The 18229-nt window shown below is 47.1% G+C and overlaps 1 protein-coding gene across 1 annotated transcript; it reads right to left on the bottom strand.

Moving 5' to 3' along the window:
* Nucleotides 1-1843: 1843 nt before the first annotated feature.
* LOC138647453 (ankyrin repeat domain-containing protein 10-like) lies at nucleotides 1844-17949 on the bottom strand. Its single transcript, XM_069736458.1, has 5 exons — nucleotides 17578-17949; nucleotides 7939-8133; nucleotides 7655-7848; nucleotides 6439-6567; nucleotides 1844-2959 (listed from the first exon to the last, which is right to left on the bottom strand). The coding sequence occupies exons 2-5, from the start codon at nucleotides 8096-8098 to the stop codon at nucleotides 2738-2740; spliced, it is 705 nt and encodes a 234-aa protein (XP_069592559.1). The 5' UTR covers nucleotides 8099-8133; nucleotides 17578-17949; the 3' UTR covers nucleotides 1844-2737.
* Between the last annotated feature and the right edge of the window lie 280 nt (nucleotides 17950-18229).

Below are 18229 nucleotides of genomic sequence, written 5' to 3' on the forward strand. Positions count from 1 at the left end.
TGCAAAAAAATCAGAGTGGACAGCAAGTGCTAGTAAAAAGATGGAAAAAAACAGGGCATTTGGTTGATACGTTTTTGCAAAAAATGTATATTAAGCCGCTCTACCAAACGTCAAGGTATACCCATATCAGAGCAGTCCTAACTAATGTATGTAATCCCTATCTGATGTATTTAAAACCTGGTCATATGTACAATACCTGTATGAGCAGGATTCAGAAAAGGAATGTGGACACGCTGGACAGAACGGCTCCTGTGCGCACAGCTCAAAAAAAGAGGGGTGGAGGCCTCCCCAGTCTTGTGGACACAAGAAAACAATTATATGAAACCAGAACACATGAGCTGCGCGCAGCTCATGTGTTCTGGTTTCATATGTTACAATGCAGCAACGGGTACAATGAAACGTGTACAATGTAACAATATGTACAATGCAACAACGGTTACAATGCAACTATGTTACAATGCAGCAACGGTACAATGAAATGTGTACAATGTAACAATATGTACAATGCAACAACGGTTAAAATGTAACTATGTTACAATGCAGCAACGGTACAATGAAATGTGTACAATGTAACAATATGTACAATGCAACAACGGTTACAATGCAACTATGTTACAATGCAGCAACGGGTACAATGCAACGTGTACAATGCAACTATGTTGCAATGCAGCAATGGGTACAATGAAAGGTGTACAATGTAACAATATGTACAATGCAACAACAGTTACAATGCAACTATGTTATGATGCAACAACGGATACAATGCAACTATGTTACAATGTAAGAACATACAAATGAGCCGGAGCTTGGGTTTAAGATGGTATACATGGAGCACATAAACGCATGTTCACATTGGCCATTAAATAGACAAAACCTGCAAGAAATAAAATGATCATATACCCTGCTGTAACGTAATAAGTAAAATGGTACAGTTTTTAATATTGATAGTATAGGACCACCCCGAACGGGGTCAAATGCCGTGGTGGGACAGCTTTTATGCTTTTTACTTAAATTAAAACCAGTGTTACTAAGACCCCTATGTGATTTATGCGCACTTCTGCTTCTTTTACTTATTTAGTTACAGCAGGGTGCACGATCATTTTGCTTCTTTTGGGTTTTGTATGTTATAATGCAGATTTTCATTGCATCTCGTAGAAGGATACAAGAAATCTATACAAGACCATAAAGCAAATTTGCAACTTTTCATGCAGATTTATACCGGTAGTTTTGCAGTAGTTTCTCCCCGGAGCGACCGAATCCTGTGCATCATCCTGTGCCGACATCGGTGGTCCGGTGAAGGAGCAATGTCAATTCTGTAACTTGCAGTTCCTGAGCTTTGATGCGAATTTTCTGCCAAGGGTTCACGAGGCAATAGTGGGAACGGAAAGTGGACCCCAAATATTGTACAATACTGAAGGAGCAGATAGCCGTCCTTATTGGGGTCTAGGTGCGCTCGCCGCTGCTGCTCAGATCTCGGTATTGTGGCTGCAGTGGTGTCATGTTAACAGTGCTTGACAGCGCTCAGTGACTGGCTGCAGCGGTGTCAATAAGATGTCACCGCTGCAACCAAAACACTGAGATCTGAGCAGCTGCAGCGGGAGTCGGCGCTGGACTCTCGAGTGAGCGTGTGACCACCACAATGGGGGGCTAGATGAGCGCCGTAATCTCAGGAAGACCCATGAATGTAGCTGAGGCATGCATGCTCAATGCTGCCCTACGGGATTGGTGGGGGTTCCAATGTTCGGACCCCCTAGTGATCAGCCACTTATCACCAATCTGTAGGATGACAGATGACATCATCATTCAATAGTGACATAATCAAAAACCAAAATGAAAACCTGAGTTATTTATAAAAAAAAATGTTTATTTAAAAAAAAAAAAAAAAAAAAAATAATAATAATAGTATTGATCGTCCCTCGTTTGTTACATTTTGTCGCCAAATTGATTTTGTTCACGTTGAAATCCAAAACTCTGTTGTTCTGGGTTCACAAAATGAATGGAGTTTAGTCGCGTGGATTTTTTATTTATTTGGAGCCGTTTTACTAAAATAATTGCTGGGATGTTGCGGGGTTTGGGGGTAAGTGCTGTCGGCCCCCCTTGCCCACCCCAATAGACCCCTATCTCTGACAATGTCGCCATGATGGGGCTGTGCCACTTTGGCTTTTTTTGTAGAAAATCGCATGGTTCATCCAATATATGATGTATCCTCTGAAAATGGCTGAGCGGGGTTGACGGGGCGCCGCATCTTTTCTAACCCCACTGCCACTATTTTCCAGCAAACGATGAGAGTTACGGCACCGATTAGATATTGATGCGATGATCACCGCCCTTCCCAATAATCAGAGACCCAAAAAGTGTTCATTACCCCTCAATAAAAGCCCCGATTCTCCGCCCATTTGTACATTAGAAGAGCGTCCGTATAATATCGTGTCCACGCTGATCTGACCACAATGGTCTTGGTGCCCGACACCAATTTATTCCAGGGCACACGTGTTATATGACGTTTTCGGACTATCTGATTACCAAATTGGCCCCAAATAATGTTAAAAACTAAAAAAAAAAAAAAAATACTTTCTAACCGCACGGGTCCGACTTTAAAAAATGGAAGCTCACGAAGATCAAGTGTTTAGAGTGAGTCTTTGTTCCCCACTGTTCTGTCGCCTGTGAATACTTCACCACTAATGGATACGAGAAATAGCAAGGACGCGGGATAATGCACAACAACACACAGCGAGCGTCACACCGGCTCCTGCAGGACCAGGTCCTCGAACAGAAGGTAGCACTTCAGTGATTGTGGCAAGTTAAAGGTCCTCACTGCTCGGAGCCGCTGGGGCCCCAGACTGGATCGTATTCGCAGACGGCTTAGGTGTTTTAATGAGCGAGGCTGATGAGAGAAGGACTCGATCCAGGCAATGAATCCAACCTGGGAAGCAAGGCGCTTGGGAGGCAGGCCAGTTTTCTAGGGTCAAACAGAAAATAGTTTCTTAAAGTAACACAAACTCAACTTAAAAAATAAATTATTTATCCTGTACTGATCCTGAGTTACATCCTGTATTATACTCCAGAGCTGCACTCACTATTCTGCTGGTGCAGTCACTGTGTACATACATTACATTACTGATCCTGAGTTACCTCCTGTATTATACTCCAGAGCTGCACTCACTATTCTGCTGGTGCAGTCACTGTGTACATACATTACATTACTGATCCTGAGTTACCTCCTGTATTATACTCCAGAGCTGCACTCACTATTCTGCTGGTGCAGACACTGTGTACATACATTACATTACTGATCCTGAGTTACCTCCTGTATTATACTCCAGAGCTGCACTCACTATTCTGCTGGTGCAGTCACTGTGTACATATATTACATTACTGATCCTGAGTTACATCCTGTATTATACCCCAGAGCTGCACTCACTATTCTGCTGGTGCAGTCACTGTGTACATACATTACATTACTGATCCTGAGTTACATCCTGTATTATACCCCAGAGCTGCACTCACTATTCTGCTGGTGCAGTCACTGTATACATACATTACATTACTGATCCTGAGTTACATCCTTTATTATACCCCAGAGCTGCACTCACTATTCTGCTGGTGCAGTCACTGTGTACATACATTACATTACTGATCCTGAGTTACCTCCTGTATTATACCCCAGAGCTGCACTCACTATTCTGCTGGTGCAGTCAGTGTGTACATAAATTACATTACTGATCCTGAGTTACCTCCTGTATTATACTCCAGAGCTGCACTCACTATTCTGCTGGTGCAGTCACTGTGTACATACATTACTGATCCTGAGTTACATCCTGTATCATACTCCAGAGCTGCACTCACTATTCTGCTGGTGCAGTCACTGTGTACATACATTACATTACTGATCCTGAGTTACATCCTGTATTATACCCCAGAGCTGCACTCACTATTCTGCTGGTGCAGTCACTGTATACATACATTACATTACTGATCCTGAGTTACATCCTTTATTATACCCCAGAGCTGCACTCACTATTCTGCTGGTGCAGTCACTGTGTACATACATTACATTACTGATCCTGAGTTACCTCCTGTATTATACTCCAGAGCTGCACTCACTATTCTGCTGGTGCAGTCACTGTGTACATACATTACTGATCCTGAGTTACATCCTGTATTATACTACAGAGCTGCACTCACTATTCTGCTGGTGCAGTCACTGTGTACATACATTACATTACTGATCCTGAGTTACATCCTGTATTATACCCCAGAGCTGCACTCACTATTCTGCTGGTGCAGTCACTGTGTACATACATTACATTACTGATCCTGAGTTACCTCCTGTATTATACTCCAGAGCTGCACTCACTATTCTGCTGGTGCAGTCACTGTGTACATACATTACATTACTGATCCTGAGTTACATCCTGTATTATACTTCAGAGCTGCACTCACTATTCTGCTGGTGCAGTCACTGTGTACATACATAACATTACTGATCCTGAGTTACATCCTGTATTATACCCCAGAGCTACGCTCACTATTCTGCTGGTGCAGTCACTGTGTACATACATTACATTACTGATCCTGTGTTACATCCTGTATTATACTCCAGAGCTGTACTCACTATTCTGCTGGTGCAGTCACTGTGTACATACATTACTGATCCTGAGTTACATCCTGTATTATACTACAGAGCTGCACTCACTATTCTGCTGGTGCAGTCACTGTGTACATATATTACATTACTGATCCTGACTTACCTCCTGTATTATACCCCAGAGCTGCACTCACTATTCTGCTGGTGCAGTCACTATGTACATATATTACATTACTGATCCTGAGTTACATCCTGTATTATACCCCAGAGCTGCACTCACTATTCTGCTGGTGCAGTCACTGTGTACATACATTACATTACTGATCCTGAGTTACATCCTGTATTATACCCCAGAGCTGCACTCACTATTCTGCTGGTGCAGTCACTGTGTACATACATTACATTACTGATCCTGAGTTACCTCCTGTATTATACTCCAGAGCTGCACTCACTATTCTGCTGGTGCAGTCACTATGTACATACATTACATTACTGATCCTGAGTTACCTCCTGTATTATACTCCAGAGCTGCACTCACTATTCTGCTGGTGCAGTCACTGTGTACATACATTACATTACTGATCCTGAGTTACATCCTGTATTATACTCCAGAGCTGCACTCCCTATTCTGCTGGTGCAGTCACTGTGTACATACATTACATTACTGATCCTGAGTTACATCCTGTATTATACCCCAGAGCTGCACTCACTATTCTGCTGGTGCAGTCACTATGTACATACATTACATTACTGATCCTGAGTTACCTCCTGTATTATACTCCAGAGCTGCACTCACTATTCTGCTGGTGCAGTCACTATGTACATACATTACATTACTGATCCTGAGTTACCTCCTGTATTATACTCCAGAGCTGCACTCACTATTCTGCTGGTGCAGTCACTGTGTACATACATTACATTACTGATCCTGAGTTACATCCTGTATTATACTCCAGAGCTGCACTCCCTATTCTGCTGGTGCAGTCACTGTGTACATACATTACATTACTGATCCTGAGTTACATCCTGTATTATACCCCAGAGCTGCACTCACTATTCTGCTGGTACAGTCACTGTGTACATACATTACATTACTGATCCTGAGTTACCTCCTGTATTATACTCCAGAGCTGCACTCCCTATTCTGCTGGTACAGTCACTGTGTACATACATTACTGATCCTGAGTTACCTCCTGTATTATACTCCAGAGCTGCACTCACTATTCTGCTGGTGCAGTCACTGTGTACATACATTACTGATCCTGAGTTACCTCCTGTATTATACTCCAGAGCTGCACTCACTAATCTGCTGGTGCAGTCACTGTGTACATACATTACTGATCCTGTACTGATCCTGAGTTACATCCTGTATTGTACCCCAGAGCTGCACTCACTATTCTGCTGGTGCAGTCACTGTGTACATACATTACTGATCCTGTACTGATCCTGAGTTACATCCTGTATTGTACCCCAGAGCTGCACTCACTATTCTGCTGGTGCAGTCACTGTGTACATACATTACATTACTGATCCTGAGTTACATCCTGTATTATACCCCAGAGCTGCACTCACTATTCTGCTGGTGCAGTCACTGTGTACATACATTACATTACTGATCCCGAGTTACATCCAGTATTATACTCCAGAGCTGCACTCACTATTCTGCTGGTGCAGTCACTGTGTACATACATTACATTACTGATCCTGTACTGATCTTTCACATATTCTTTGAAGCCACTGAGCAATTGCTGATAGATGAGGATCATAAAAGCCGCCTCCTTGATTTAATCTTCCCTATATCCTTTTAGAGAACTTCTTCCTGCTGTAGACCTGTCCTGCCACGTACTTACCTTGTTCTTATATGTGATGTCAGCGCCTGCCTGCACCAGGAGCCGAATACACTCCAGCTGCCCGCTGCATGCTGCCAGGTACATGGGTGTCACTCCCCAGTTGTCCTGCAGATTGACATCGGCGCCATGCTATGCAAATAAACGGAAATAGCTGATAATAAAGTGACAATACTAAATTGACTGAACCAAATTTTTTTGAGCAACTGACCGATCCTCTTTAATTGTTAAATATTACAGGTAAATATTTTATAAAAATAAAAATCCCTGACTTCCTCTGATTCTGCTGATTTTTTCCGTTTTGTTTAGTGTCGTTCCACTGCAGAGATATTCATATTTCATTTTTTTTGGAGTGCAGCATGTGAAATCTCTGCTTGTAGTACAACTGGGCATTTCTTCAGAATCTTCTCTGGGGTTGCGCGCTTTTAAGCCTCCCTTCCAGACACTGCCAATCACAGCTCAACAGCATTTGTGACTCAGCTATGATTGGTAGCATCTTAGAGGGAGGGGTTAGAGCACACGCCACCATAAGACTCTGAAGAAACGCCCAGTTGTACTACAAGCAGAATTTTCACATACTGCACTCCAGAAGCAACAAATGTGAATATCTCCGCAATAGAGCAACGCAGAACGAAACGGAAAAGATTGTCAGAATCGGGGAAACTCAGGGATTTTTACAAAATATTTAACACGCTTACAAAAGTGACAGATCCTTTTTAAAGGTTTAACTTTTGGACAAGTTTAGAGGCCTGTGCATAAGGCGATATTAAGGATCTGTGTTGTACCCATAGACCACTATGGATTATATCATTATATGTAACGTATCATGGGGGTGGAGGACTGTAGGGCATCATATTGTGTTGGGGGGCGTAATTCGGTAAGGGGGCAGTTTAGGGGGAGGAATCATATTTTATAGGGGAATCAAACTTTGTGCATGTGGGGGGCACTATTGGGGTTTAGTATTACCCTATAACTGGGGTATTAAACTCAAAGGGGCTTAATTGGAGGAACCTTTTCTGTGCAGAGAAAGGACCGGACAGGGTGAGGACTGTCAAAAAAATTGCACATTTTTTCTTGTCCTCCAGAGACGAGAGGTTTGCCTTCAATACTACGTCGCTGACACAGTGGGCACCCTGATCTATAGCGGGGGTATGGGTGCAGTGACTGTCGTGGTGTCGGGCTTTAATCCAAACATAGGGTGGACCGGGTGGCTTCTCACCTGTATTAGTAATAGGGCACAGTCTGGAAACAATCCGATGGCTGCATGTAGGGGGGTCCCGCCGTGCTTACAACAGCTGTTCACATTGGCCCCATATTGCAGCAGTAACTCCATGGAAATCCTCTGCCCTTTATAAGCTGCCCAATATAAGGGCGTCTTCCCATAATAGTCTTTCCGATCCACCAACTCTTTGTCTAGAACATAAAAGAGCCAACAAAGAACTAAAACTGAATGCAGTGACCTGATTGGTTGACCCTTTCCGCTAATTTTTTTTTTGTTTCTACCTGAGGTGGTCAGTAGCCCCCGCAGCTTCTCCACGTTGCCCCTGCTGGCTTCGTAGTGAATGTCCGTCCATTTGTAATTGTAGCTCGGGGCCACCTGGTAATGTCGCACCTGCGTCTTGGTGCAGGGGCTTCTGGACAAGGAGCTTATGTAGAAACCCATCTGTCTCCTGGGACAAGGTCTTCAACCAGCAAAATCTATGAGAACAAAGAAATTTAAAATTTAGAGGTGAGTAATTTAATTGTATCAGCTATTTTATATGCTTTACTGAGAATCAATTACATATTTTTTTATCTATTTTTATTTTCTAATTGTTTATTTTTTGTTTAATCTATTTCTTGCACATTGTTAAGGGATAGCCTCGTGGATTGTAGGAACGGAACATATAGATGACTGCTGAGCATGCTCTGTAACCTATGTAGAGGTCAATATGCAGGGATGAGGTGAGCTGTGATATCTCCTCCTCCTGTATGTAAAATACTGACCAAATACTGAATGTGTGAACGTGGACGAAACCTGTTAATAGCACTTCCTGTTAGTTATGTTGTTGGGACACATTCTGCCACCACCAATCGTTTCTACAGGTCGATTGGTAACCCATTTAGAGACAGTGTATAGCTTCAGGGTGCGGTTTACAGAGCAAGAGGAGACGAGCTATTCATTTTGTATTTAATCCAGAAAAATAGGAAGTGTTTATACAAAATATACAAAGATCATACAAAATGGGAATAAAACAATATGATACAATTACATCAAATAAAAATGAATAACGAAAAAGAATTACTAAACCTGATTTCACGGAAATGGCTCAGAGCTTAGCAGAGGGAAGTACTCCTTAGCAAACTGGACCTTCCAGGACTGACAAAATACACAAACCCAAAATCTGCTTTTTATTAGATCAAGGTAACACCCTCATACCTCTCCTTGGTGAACTCATGTGGAGGCTGGTTGTGGCATATCCTAGGTCTTTTATATGTTTATGAGATCCCCATCTTTCAGGATATCTTCACCCCTGGAGGTCCCAGGCGGGAGATATTGTGATCATGTTTCTTATCGCAATTTTATCTTGCTATACAGATGAAACATGACATGGATAGCATCATCCATCGGGCCGATATTACGAAGGAGGGGTTAGAATGGCCTTACAGTGATGTGAGTGAATACATTATGTGCATCACTTTGCTGCTATGCCGAAAATATCTCCCATAAATATCAGATCCATGGAAACCCCAATATTCATTAATGACCAATAGCTCCAAAACGTCTGCAATTAGTGCTTTGATCAGAGGAAGCTCTAGCCTTAGCTGTAGCTCTTAGCTTTCCACTATACAGATGACTGATGAAGGTCGTTTCATTTTTTTTCTGGATTCTGCCACTGTTAATAAATGCTTTTGTTGAATATACCAAGCAGAGTGCCAAGTATTTTACGATATTCCATAAGGAGTGTGGCCAGGTCTGCGCATTTCTGGATCTATATACAGTGGGGCAAAAAAGTATTTAGTCAGTCAGCAATAGTGCAAGTTCCACCACTTAAAAAGATGAGAGGTGTCTGTAATTTACATCATAGGTAGATCTCAACTATGGGAGACAAACTGAGAAAAAAAAATCCAGAAAATCACATTGTCTGTTTTTTTAACATTTTATTTGCATATTATGGTGGAAAATAAGTATTTGGTCAGAAACAAAATTTCATCTCAATACTTTGTAATATATCCTTTGTTGGCAATGACAGAGGTCAAACGTTTTCTGTAAGTCTTCACAAGGTTGCCACACACTGTTGTTGGTATGTTGGCCCATTCCTCCATGCAGATCTCCTCTAGAGCAGTGATGTTTTTGGCTTTTCGCTTGGCAACACGGACTTTCAACTCCCTCCAAAGGTTTTCTATAGGGTTGAGATCTGGAGACTGGCTAGGCCACTCCAGGACCTTGAAATGCTTCTTACGAAGCCACTCCTTCGTTGCCCTGGCGGTGTGCTTTGGATCATTGTCATGTTGAAAGACCCAGCCACGTTTCATCTTCAATGCCCTTGCTGATGGAACGAGGTTTGCACTCAAAATCTCACAATACATGGCCCCATTCATTCTTTCATGTACCCGGATCAGTCGTCCTGGCCCCTTTGCAGAGAAACAGCCCCAAAGCATGATGTTTCCACCACCATGCTTTACAGTAGGTATGGTGTTTGATGGATGCAACTCAGTATTCTTTTTCCTCCAAACACGACAAGTTGTGTTTCTACCAAACAGTTCCAGTTTGGTTTCATCAGACCATAGGACATTCTCCCAAAACTCCTCTGGATCATCCAAATGCTCTCTAGCAAACTTCAGACGGGCCCGGACATGTACTGGCTTAAGCAGTGGGACACGTCTGGCACTGCAGGATCTGAGTCCATGGTGGCGTAGTGTGTTACTTATGGTAGGCCTTGTTACATTGGTCCCAGCTCTCTGCAGTTCATTCACTAGGTCCCCCCACGTGGTTCTGGGATTTTTGCTCACCGTTCTTGTGATCATTCTGACCCCACGGGGTGGGATTTTGCTTGGAGCCCCAGATCGAGGGAGATTATCAGTGGTCTTGTATGTCTTCCATTTTCTAATTATTGCTCCCACTGTTGATTTCTTCACTCCAAGCTGGTTGGCTATTGCAGATTCAGTCTTCCCAGCCTGGTGCAGGGCTACAATTTTGTTTCTGGTGTCCTTTGACAGCTCTTTGGTCTTCACCATAGTGGAGTTTGGAGTCAGACTGTTTGAGGGTGTGCACAGGTGTCTTTTTATACTGATAACAAGTTTAAACAGGTGCCATTACTACAGGTAATGAGTGGAGGAAAGAGGAGACTCTTAAAGAAGAAGTTACAGGTCTGTGAGAGCCAGAAATCTTGATTGTTTGTTTCTGACCAAATACTTATTTTCCACCATAATATGCAAATAAAATGTTAAAAAAACAGACAATGTGATTTTCTGGATTTTTTTTTCTCAGTTTGTCTCCCATAGTTGAGGTCTACCTATGATGTAAATTACAGACGCCTCTCATCTTTTTAAGTGGTGGAACTTGCACTATTGCTGACTGACTAAATACTTTTTTGCCCCACTGTACATACTTCTCTTTACATCTCGGAGGTCTATGCAAACATGTCATGGGGTCTATATACACACATGTATCGGGGTCTATGTACACACATGTATCAGGGTCTGTATACACACATCTCGGTCTGCACGTCTCAGGTTCTATATACATGCATCTCTAGGTCTATATATCCTTTATACAATACTATATACAATCCTTATCTAAGAACTGGTCCAATATTTATGGACATAACTGTTTATCACTCATGATAATTCTGCTTCATGTCACCTGGCTTATCCATGGTTTTTCCTTTTTTTTTTTCTATGCCATGTTGTGCATAAATATGTGATTCTTCGGAATTTGTTTTAGTCTTTGCCTGATGAAGAGACCTGTGTAGTCTCGAAAGCTGCAATTTGTTACCATCTTTTCAGTTAGCCATTAAAAGGTATCAACCACTGAGGACTCTCAATTATAAATATTTTAGGTCTATATACACATATCGGGGTCTGCACTTCTCAGGGTCTATATACACACATCTCGTTGTCTATATATATGCATCTTGGGTCTATATATATATATATATATATATATATATATATATATACATATACACATCTTGGGGCCTATATACACACGTCTTGGATGTATATACTCACGTCTCAGGGTCTATACACACATCCTGGGCTATACACACACCTCTAGCTCTATATATATGTCTCAGGGTCTATATACACATCTCGGAGTCTATATACCCACATCTCGGGGTCTATACACACATCTGAGTCTATATACTGTACACACATCTCGCGGTCTATACACACATCTTGAGGTCTATACACACATCTCAGGGTCTATACACACATCTTGGAGTCTATATACCCACATCTCAGTGGTCTGTACCCATATCTCAGTGGTCTGTACCTACATCTCGGGGTCTGTACACATATCTCAGGGTCTATACACACATCTCTAGGTCTATACACACATCTCTAGGTCTATACACACATCTAAGGGTCTATATACCCACATCTTGGTGGTCTGTACACACATCTCGGAGTCTATATACCCACATCTTGGCGTCCGTACCCACATCTCAGGGTCTATACACACATCTCGGGGTCTATATACCTAGATCTCAGGGTCTATACACACATCTCGGAGTCTATATACCCACATCTCGGGGTCTGTACACACGTCTTGGAGTCTATATACCCACATTTCGGAGTCTATATACACACATCTCGGTGGTCTGTACACACATCTCGGGTCCATACACACATCTCGGAGTCTATATACCCACATCTCGGGGTCTGTACACACATCTTGGAGTCTATATACCCACATTTCGGAGTCTATATACACACATCTCGGGGTCTGTACACACATCTCGCAGTCTATACACACATCTCGGGGTCTGTACACACATCTCGGGGCCTGTACACACATCTCGCAGTCTATACACACATCTCGGGTCTATACACCCACATCTCGGGGTCTGTACACACATCTTGGAGTCTATATACCCACATTTCGGAGTCTATATACACACATCTCGGGGTCTGTACACACATCTCGCAGTCTATACACACATCTCGGGTCTATACACACATCTCGGGGTCTATATACCTAGATCTCGGGGTCTGTACACACATCTTGGAGTCTATATACCCACATCCTGGGCTATACACACATCTCTAGCTCTCTATATATACAGTGGGGCAAAAAAGTATTTATGGAGGAATGGGCCAACATACCAACAACAGTGTGTGGCAACCTTGTGAAGACTTACAGAAAACGTTTGACCTCTGTCATTGCCAACAAAGGATATATTACAAAGTATTGAGATTAAATTTTGTTTCTGACCAAATACTTATTTTCCACCATAAAATGCAAAAAAAATGATAAAAAAACAGACAATGTGATTTTCTGGATTTTTTTTTCTCAGTTTGTCTCCCATAGTTGAGGTCTACCTATGATGTAAATTACAGACGCCTCTCATCTTTTTAAGTGGTGGAACTTGCACTATTGCTGACTGACTAAATACTTTTTTGCCCCACTGTATGTCTCTGGGTCTATACACACATCTCGGAGTCTATATACCCACATCTTGGGGTCTGTACACACATCTCGGGGTCTATATACCCACATCTCGCGGTCTATACACACATCTTGGAGTCTATATACCCACATCCTGGGCTATACACACATCTCGGGGTCTATACACACATCTCTAGCTCTCTATATACAGTATATGTCTCTGGGTCTATACACACATCTCAGAGTCTATATACCCTTATCTCGGGGTCTGTACACATATCTCTAGGTCTATACACACATCTAAGGGTCTATACGCACATCTTGGGGTCTATACACACGTCTCAAGGTCTATACGCACGTCTCAAGGTCTATACGCATGTGGTATCCGATACCCGTTCTACTGCTGCTGAATGAGGCAGTTGTCATGTGACAGTAGATTTGTTGCAGTGTGTCAGGATTAGTTTGGGCGCTGTGAGTGAGGAGATGGACTACATGACGACTCATAAATGTGCTGTGCTGCCATCTACTTGTCAATGTGTATATGAAAATTAAGTGATTATTTTCCTCACAAGAAATTGCCATAGAAACAGCTGAGAGGAGCCTCCCTGTTCAGGGCTCACACAGACTTCCAGCTCAGGACTCTCACACTTCTTGAGGTAACTTCCAGTTCTGGGCGGTTAAGGCTACCTGAGGAAGCAAACACTACTGCTCCCATCACAGTTTTCCATGCGAGTCCACGCTGAGGAGACATCTTTCTCCACATAATCTCCTCCACAACGGAGTGAAGTCTTCTAGTCAGGAGAGATAACGTTGCCCTTGTGCTCTCCTGCATGCTGGTTATCCTGCTTGCTTCTAGCCAGGACCAGACCCACGTGGCTGCCACCGACTTGGATTAACCTACCCCCCTGCGATAGGGAACGGTAGGCTCGAAACCGTGAGTACTTCCACACTTTTGTGTGTTTCCACAGAGAGACAATCTGTGAAGGTTCCTCCATCAGTGTAATATTTCTTGGACTGCGCATAGCACTTCCTCTAATAGCAAGTGAAGAGAACTCTGCTCCAGCCGCGCTGAGAGGCCATAACCTCGCTCGTCTCATGAGGAGAGAATCATTACTTTCATATGCACAATATACTGTGAACTTTGCCTTTAAGGCCGGGGTCACACTTGCGAGTGCGATGCGAGAAACTCGCGCATCAATACCCGGCACAGTCGCCGGCACTCAGGACCGGAGCGTGCGGGTGCATGTATTTCTATGCAGCTGATTGCTCCGGCCCCGAGTGTCGGCGGCTGTGCCGGGTATTGATGCGCGAGTTTCTCGCATCGCACTCGCAAGTGTGACCCCGGCCTAAGAGAGAGACTGGACCCCATTACCTCTGTCAGTAACATTGTTATGTGTGTCTGGCTGCTTGAGATTGCACAAACACCACGGGCGCTCCAAAACCTGCAGCCAGAGACCACCGCTACAGGAGTGCCCCCCGGGGGTCCTACACCATCTACAAGTGCCACCTCTACAGGAGTGCCCCCCGGGGGTCCTACACCATCCACAAGTGCCACCTCCCGATATTGACAATTGTAGACATGAGGGAAGTGTTGAGGGCCCAGCGAGCCACTTCAGCTACCGTGACATCACTATCTGCTGCCAGTGGGACTACATGCCCCAGCTGGCACTTCTGCAACATCTGGTGCCTCCCCAGTAGCCCACCATACACACATCTCGGGGTCTGTAAACATATCTCGGGGTCTATACATACCTAAGGGTCTATACACACATCTCGGGGTCCATACACACATCTCGGGGTCCATACACACATCTCGGGGTCCATATACACATCTTGGGGTCCATACACACATCTCGGGGTCCATACACACATCTCGGGGTCCATATACACATCTAGGGGTCCATACACACATCTTGGGGTCCATACACTCATCTCGGGGTCCATACACAGTCTCGGGGTCCAAACACACATCTCGGGGTCCATACACACATCTCGGGGTCCATACACGCAAATCTGGGGTCCATACACACTTCTCAGGGGTCCATACACACATCTCGGGGTCCATACACGCAAATCTGGGGTCCATACACACTTCTCAGGGGTCCATACACACATCTAGGTGTCCATACACACATCTCGGGGGTCCCGTACACACATATCAGGGGGGCCCATACACACATCTCGGGGGGGCCATACACACATCTCAGGGCCCATACAGACATCTCTGGGGGGAGGGCCATACACACATCTCGGGGGGGCCCATACACACATCTCGGGGGGGGCCATACCCACATCTCGGGGGGGGGGCCCATACACACATCTCGGGGGGGGTCCATACATACATCTCGGGGGGGGGGGGTCCATACACACATCTCGGGGGGGGAGGCCCATACACACATCTCGGGGGGGGTCCATACATACATCTCGGGGGGGGGGGGTCCATACACACATCTCGGGGGGGGAGGCCCATACACACATCTCGGGGGCCATACACACATCTCAGGGTCCATACACACAACTCGGGGGGGCCCATACACATCTCGGGGGGGGCCCATACACACATCTCGGGGGGGGGGTCCATACATACATCTCGGGGGGGGGGTCCATACACACATCTCGGGGGGGGGGGGGTCCATACACAAATCTCGGGGGGGCCCATACACACATCTCGGGGGGGGGGGGGGGTCCATACACACATCTCGGGGGGGGGTCCATACACACATCTCGGGGGGGGGTCCATACACACATCTCGGGGGGGGGGTCCATAAACACATCTCGGGGGGTCCATACACACATCTTGGGGGGGTTCATACACAAATCTCGGGGGGGCCCATACACACATCTCGGGGGGGGGGTCCATACATACATCTCGGGGGGGTCCATACACACATCTCGGGGGGGGGGGGGTCCATACACACATCTCGGGGGGGGGGGGGTCCATAAACACATCTCGGGGGGTCCATACACACATCGTGGGGGGGGGGGCCCACACACACATCTTGGGGGGGGACCGTACACACATCTCGGGGGGGTCCATACACACATCTTTGGGGGGGGGCCACACACACATCTCGGGGGGGTCCATACACACATCTTGGGGGGGGCCATACACACATCTCGGGGGGCCATACACACATCTCGGAGGGGGGGCCCATACACACATCTCGGGGGGGGGGGTGACCCATACACACATCTCGGGGGGCCATACACACATCTCGGGGGGGGACCCATACACACATCTCGGGGGGGGACCCATACACACATCTCGGGGGGGGGGACCCATACACACATCTCGGGGGGGGCCCATACACACATCTCGGGGGGGGACCCATACACACATCTCGGGGGGGGGGACCCATACACACATCTCGGGGGGGGGCCCATACACACATCTCGGGGGGCCATACACACATCTCGGGGGGCCATACACACATCTCGGGGGGGGGGGGGCCCATACACACATCTCGGGGGGGGTCCATACACACATCTCGGGGGGGGGGCCATACACGCATCTCGGGGGGGCCCATACACACATCTCGGGGGGGGGGGGGGGCATACACACATCTCGGGGGGGGGCCCATACACACATCTCGGGGGGCCATACACACATCTCGGGGGGGGGGGGGGGGGCATACACACATCTCGGGGGGCCATACACACATCTCGGGGGGGGGGGGGGCCATACACACATCTCGGGGGGGCCCATACACACATCTCGGGGGGCCCATACACACATCTCGGGGGGCCATACACACATCTCGGGGGGCCCATACACACATCTCGGGGGGGCCCATACACACATCTCGGGGGGCCATACACACATCTCGGGGGGGGGGGGCCCATACACACATCTCGGGGGGGGGGGTCCATACACACATCTCGGGGGGGGGGGTCCATACACACATCTCGGGGGGGGGCATACACACATCTCGGGGGGGCCCATACATACATCTCGGGGGGCCATACACACATCTCGGGGGGGGGGGGTCCATACACACATCTCGGGGGGGCCCATACACACATCTCGGGGGGCCATACACATATCTCGGGGGGGGGCCCATACACACATCTCGGGGGGGGGCCCATACACACATCTCGGGGGGGGGGGCCATACACACATCTCGGGGGGGGCCCATACACACATCTCGGGGGGCCATACACACATCTCGGGGGGGGCCATACACACATCTCGGGGGGGGGGGGCCCCATACACACATCTCGGGGGGGGGGGGGTCCATACACACATCTCGGGGGGGGGCCATACACACATCTCGGGGGGGCCCATACACACATCTCGGGGGGGGGGTCCATACACACATCTCGGGGGGCCATACACACATCTCGGGGGGGGGGGGGGCCATACCCACATCTCGGGGGGGGCCCATACACACATCTCGGGGGGCCATACACACATCTCGGGGGGGGGGGGGGGGCCATACCCACATCTCGGGGGCCCATACACACATCTCGGGGGGGGGCCCATACACACATCTCGGGGGGGGGGGTTGGGGGCCGTACACCCACGTCGCGGTGTACGAGGGTCTCACCATCCTTGTGGCCGCTCAGTAGGGGGCGCTGTCCTCGCTGCCATCAGTCCCGCGGTGATTGATCAGTATTGTGTTGTGCGCAGAGGGCGCCTGGCAGCGGGGGTCGCCCTGTAGCCCTGCGATCAGTGCTGAGCCCACACTGGGGGGCAGGATGGGGGTCCCGTCATCGCTGTGGATGTGTCCGGGGCTTCTCCGGTCCTGCCCAGTCTCTGCCGCCGATCAGACGATGTTCCGGCTGCTGCCCCCCCCCGGTGCAGGCGGTTCGGAGGGTCCCCCCTGTGTAGTGTCCGGGGCCCCCACAGCCGACACTCCCAGCCCCGCCGTGCGGAGGGCGCAGTCCGCGGCCGCTCTCCAAGGTGCTGGGAACAGAGCGGCGCCGCGCCTGCGCAGATGAGACGGCCAGGCCAGTCACTGCTGGGGGAGCGCAGCACTGGAGGCTGAGAGCAGATAATGCAGCTCGGCCCCGCCCCGCTCCACACAACACGTCTGCTACTGAGGGAATTACTGCCAGGGAAGCTCATCCACCGACATAGCATGATATCATGGCGGAGGACAAGGGTATTATGTGCGGGTGGATAGCAGGGCAGACGTATATAGCAGATATATCTATGTGTGTTATATATTTATTGTAACATTATTGCAAAAAGTAAAA

The sequence above is a fragment of the Ranitomeya imitator genome, chromosome 8 (genome assembly GCF_032444005.1).
Source record: "Ranitomeya imitator isolate aRanImi1 chromosome 8, aRanImi1.pri, whole genome shotgun sequence".
Lineage (NCBI taxonomy): Eukaryota > Metazoa > Chordata > Amphibia > Anura > Dendrobatidae > Ranitomeya > Ranitomeya imitator.

What these genes read in the sequence shown, in the direction of transcription:
- LOC138647453 (XM_069736458.1), bottom strand. Translation starts at nt 8,098, where the DNA reads ATGGGTTTCTACATAAGCTCCTTGTCCAGAAGCCCCTGCACCAAGACG. An exon ending in GGGGCTACTGACCACCTCAG is followed by an intron (nt 7,849 to 7,938) that starts GTAGAAACAAAA and finishes TTTATGTTCTAG; the next exon opens with ACAAAGAGTTGGTGGATCGG. An exon ending in GTGCCCTATTACTAATACAG is followed by an intron (nt 6,568 to 7,654) that starts GTGAGAAGCCAC and finishes TTATTTGCATAG; the next exon opens with CATGGCGCCGATGTCAATCT.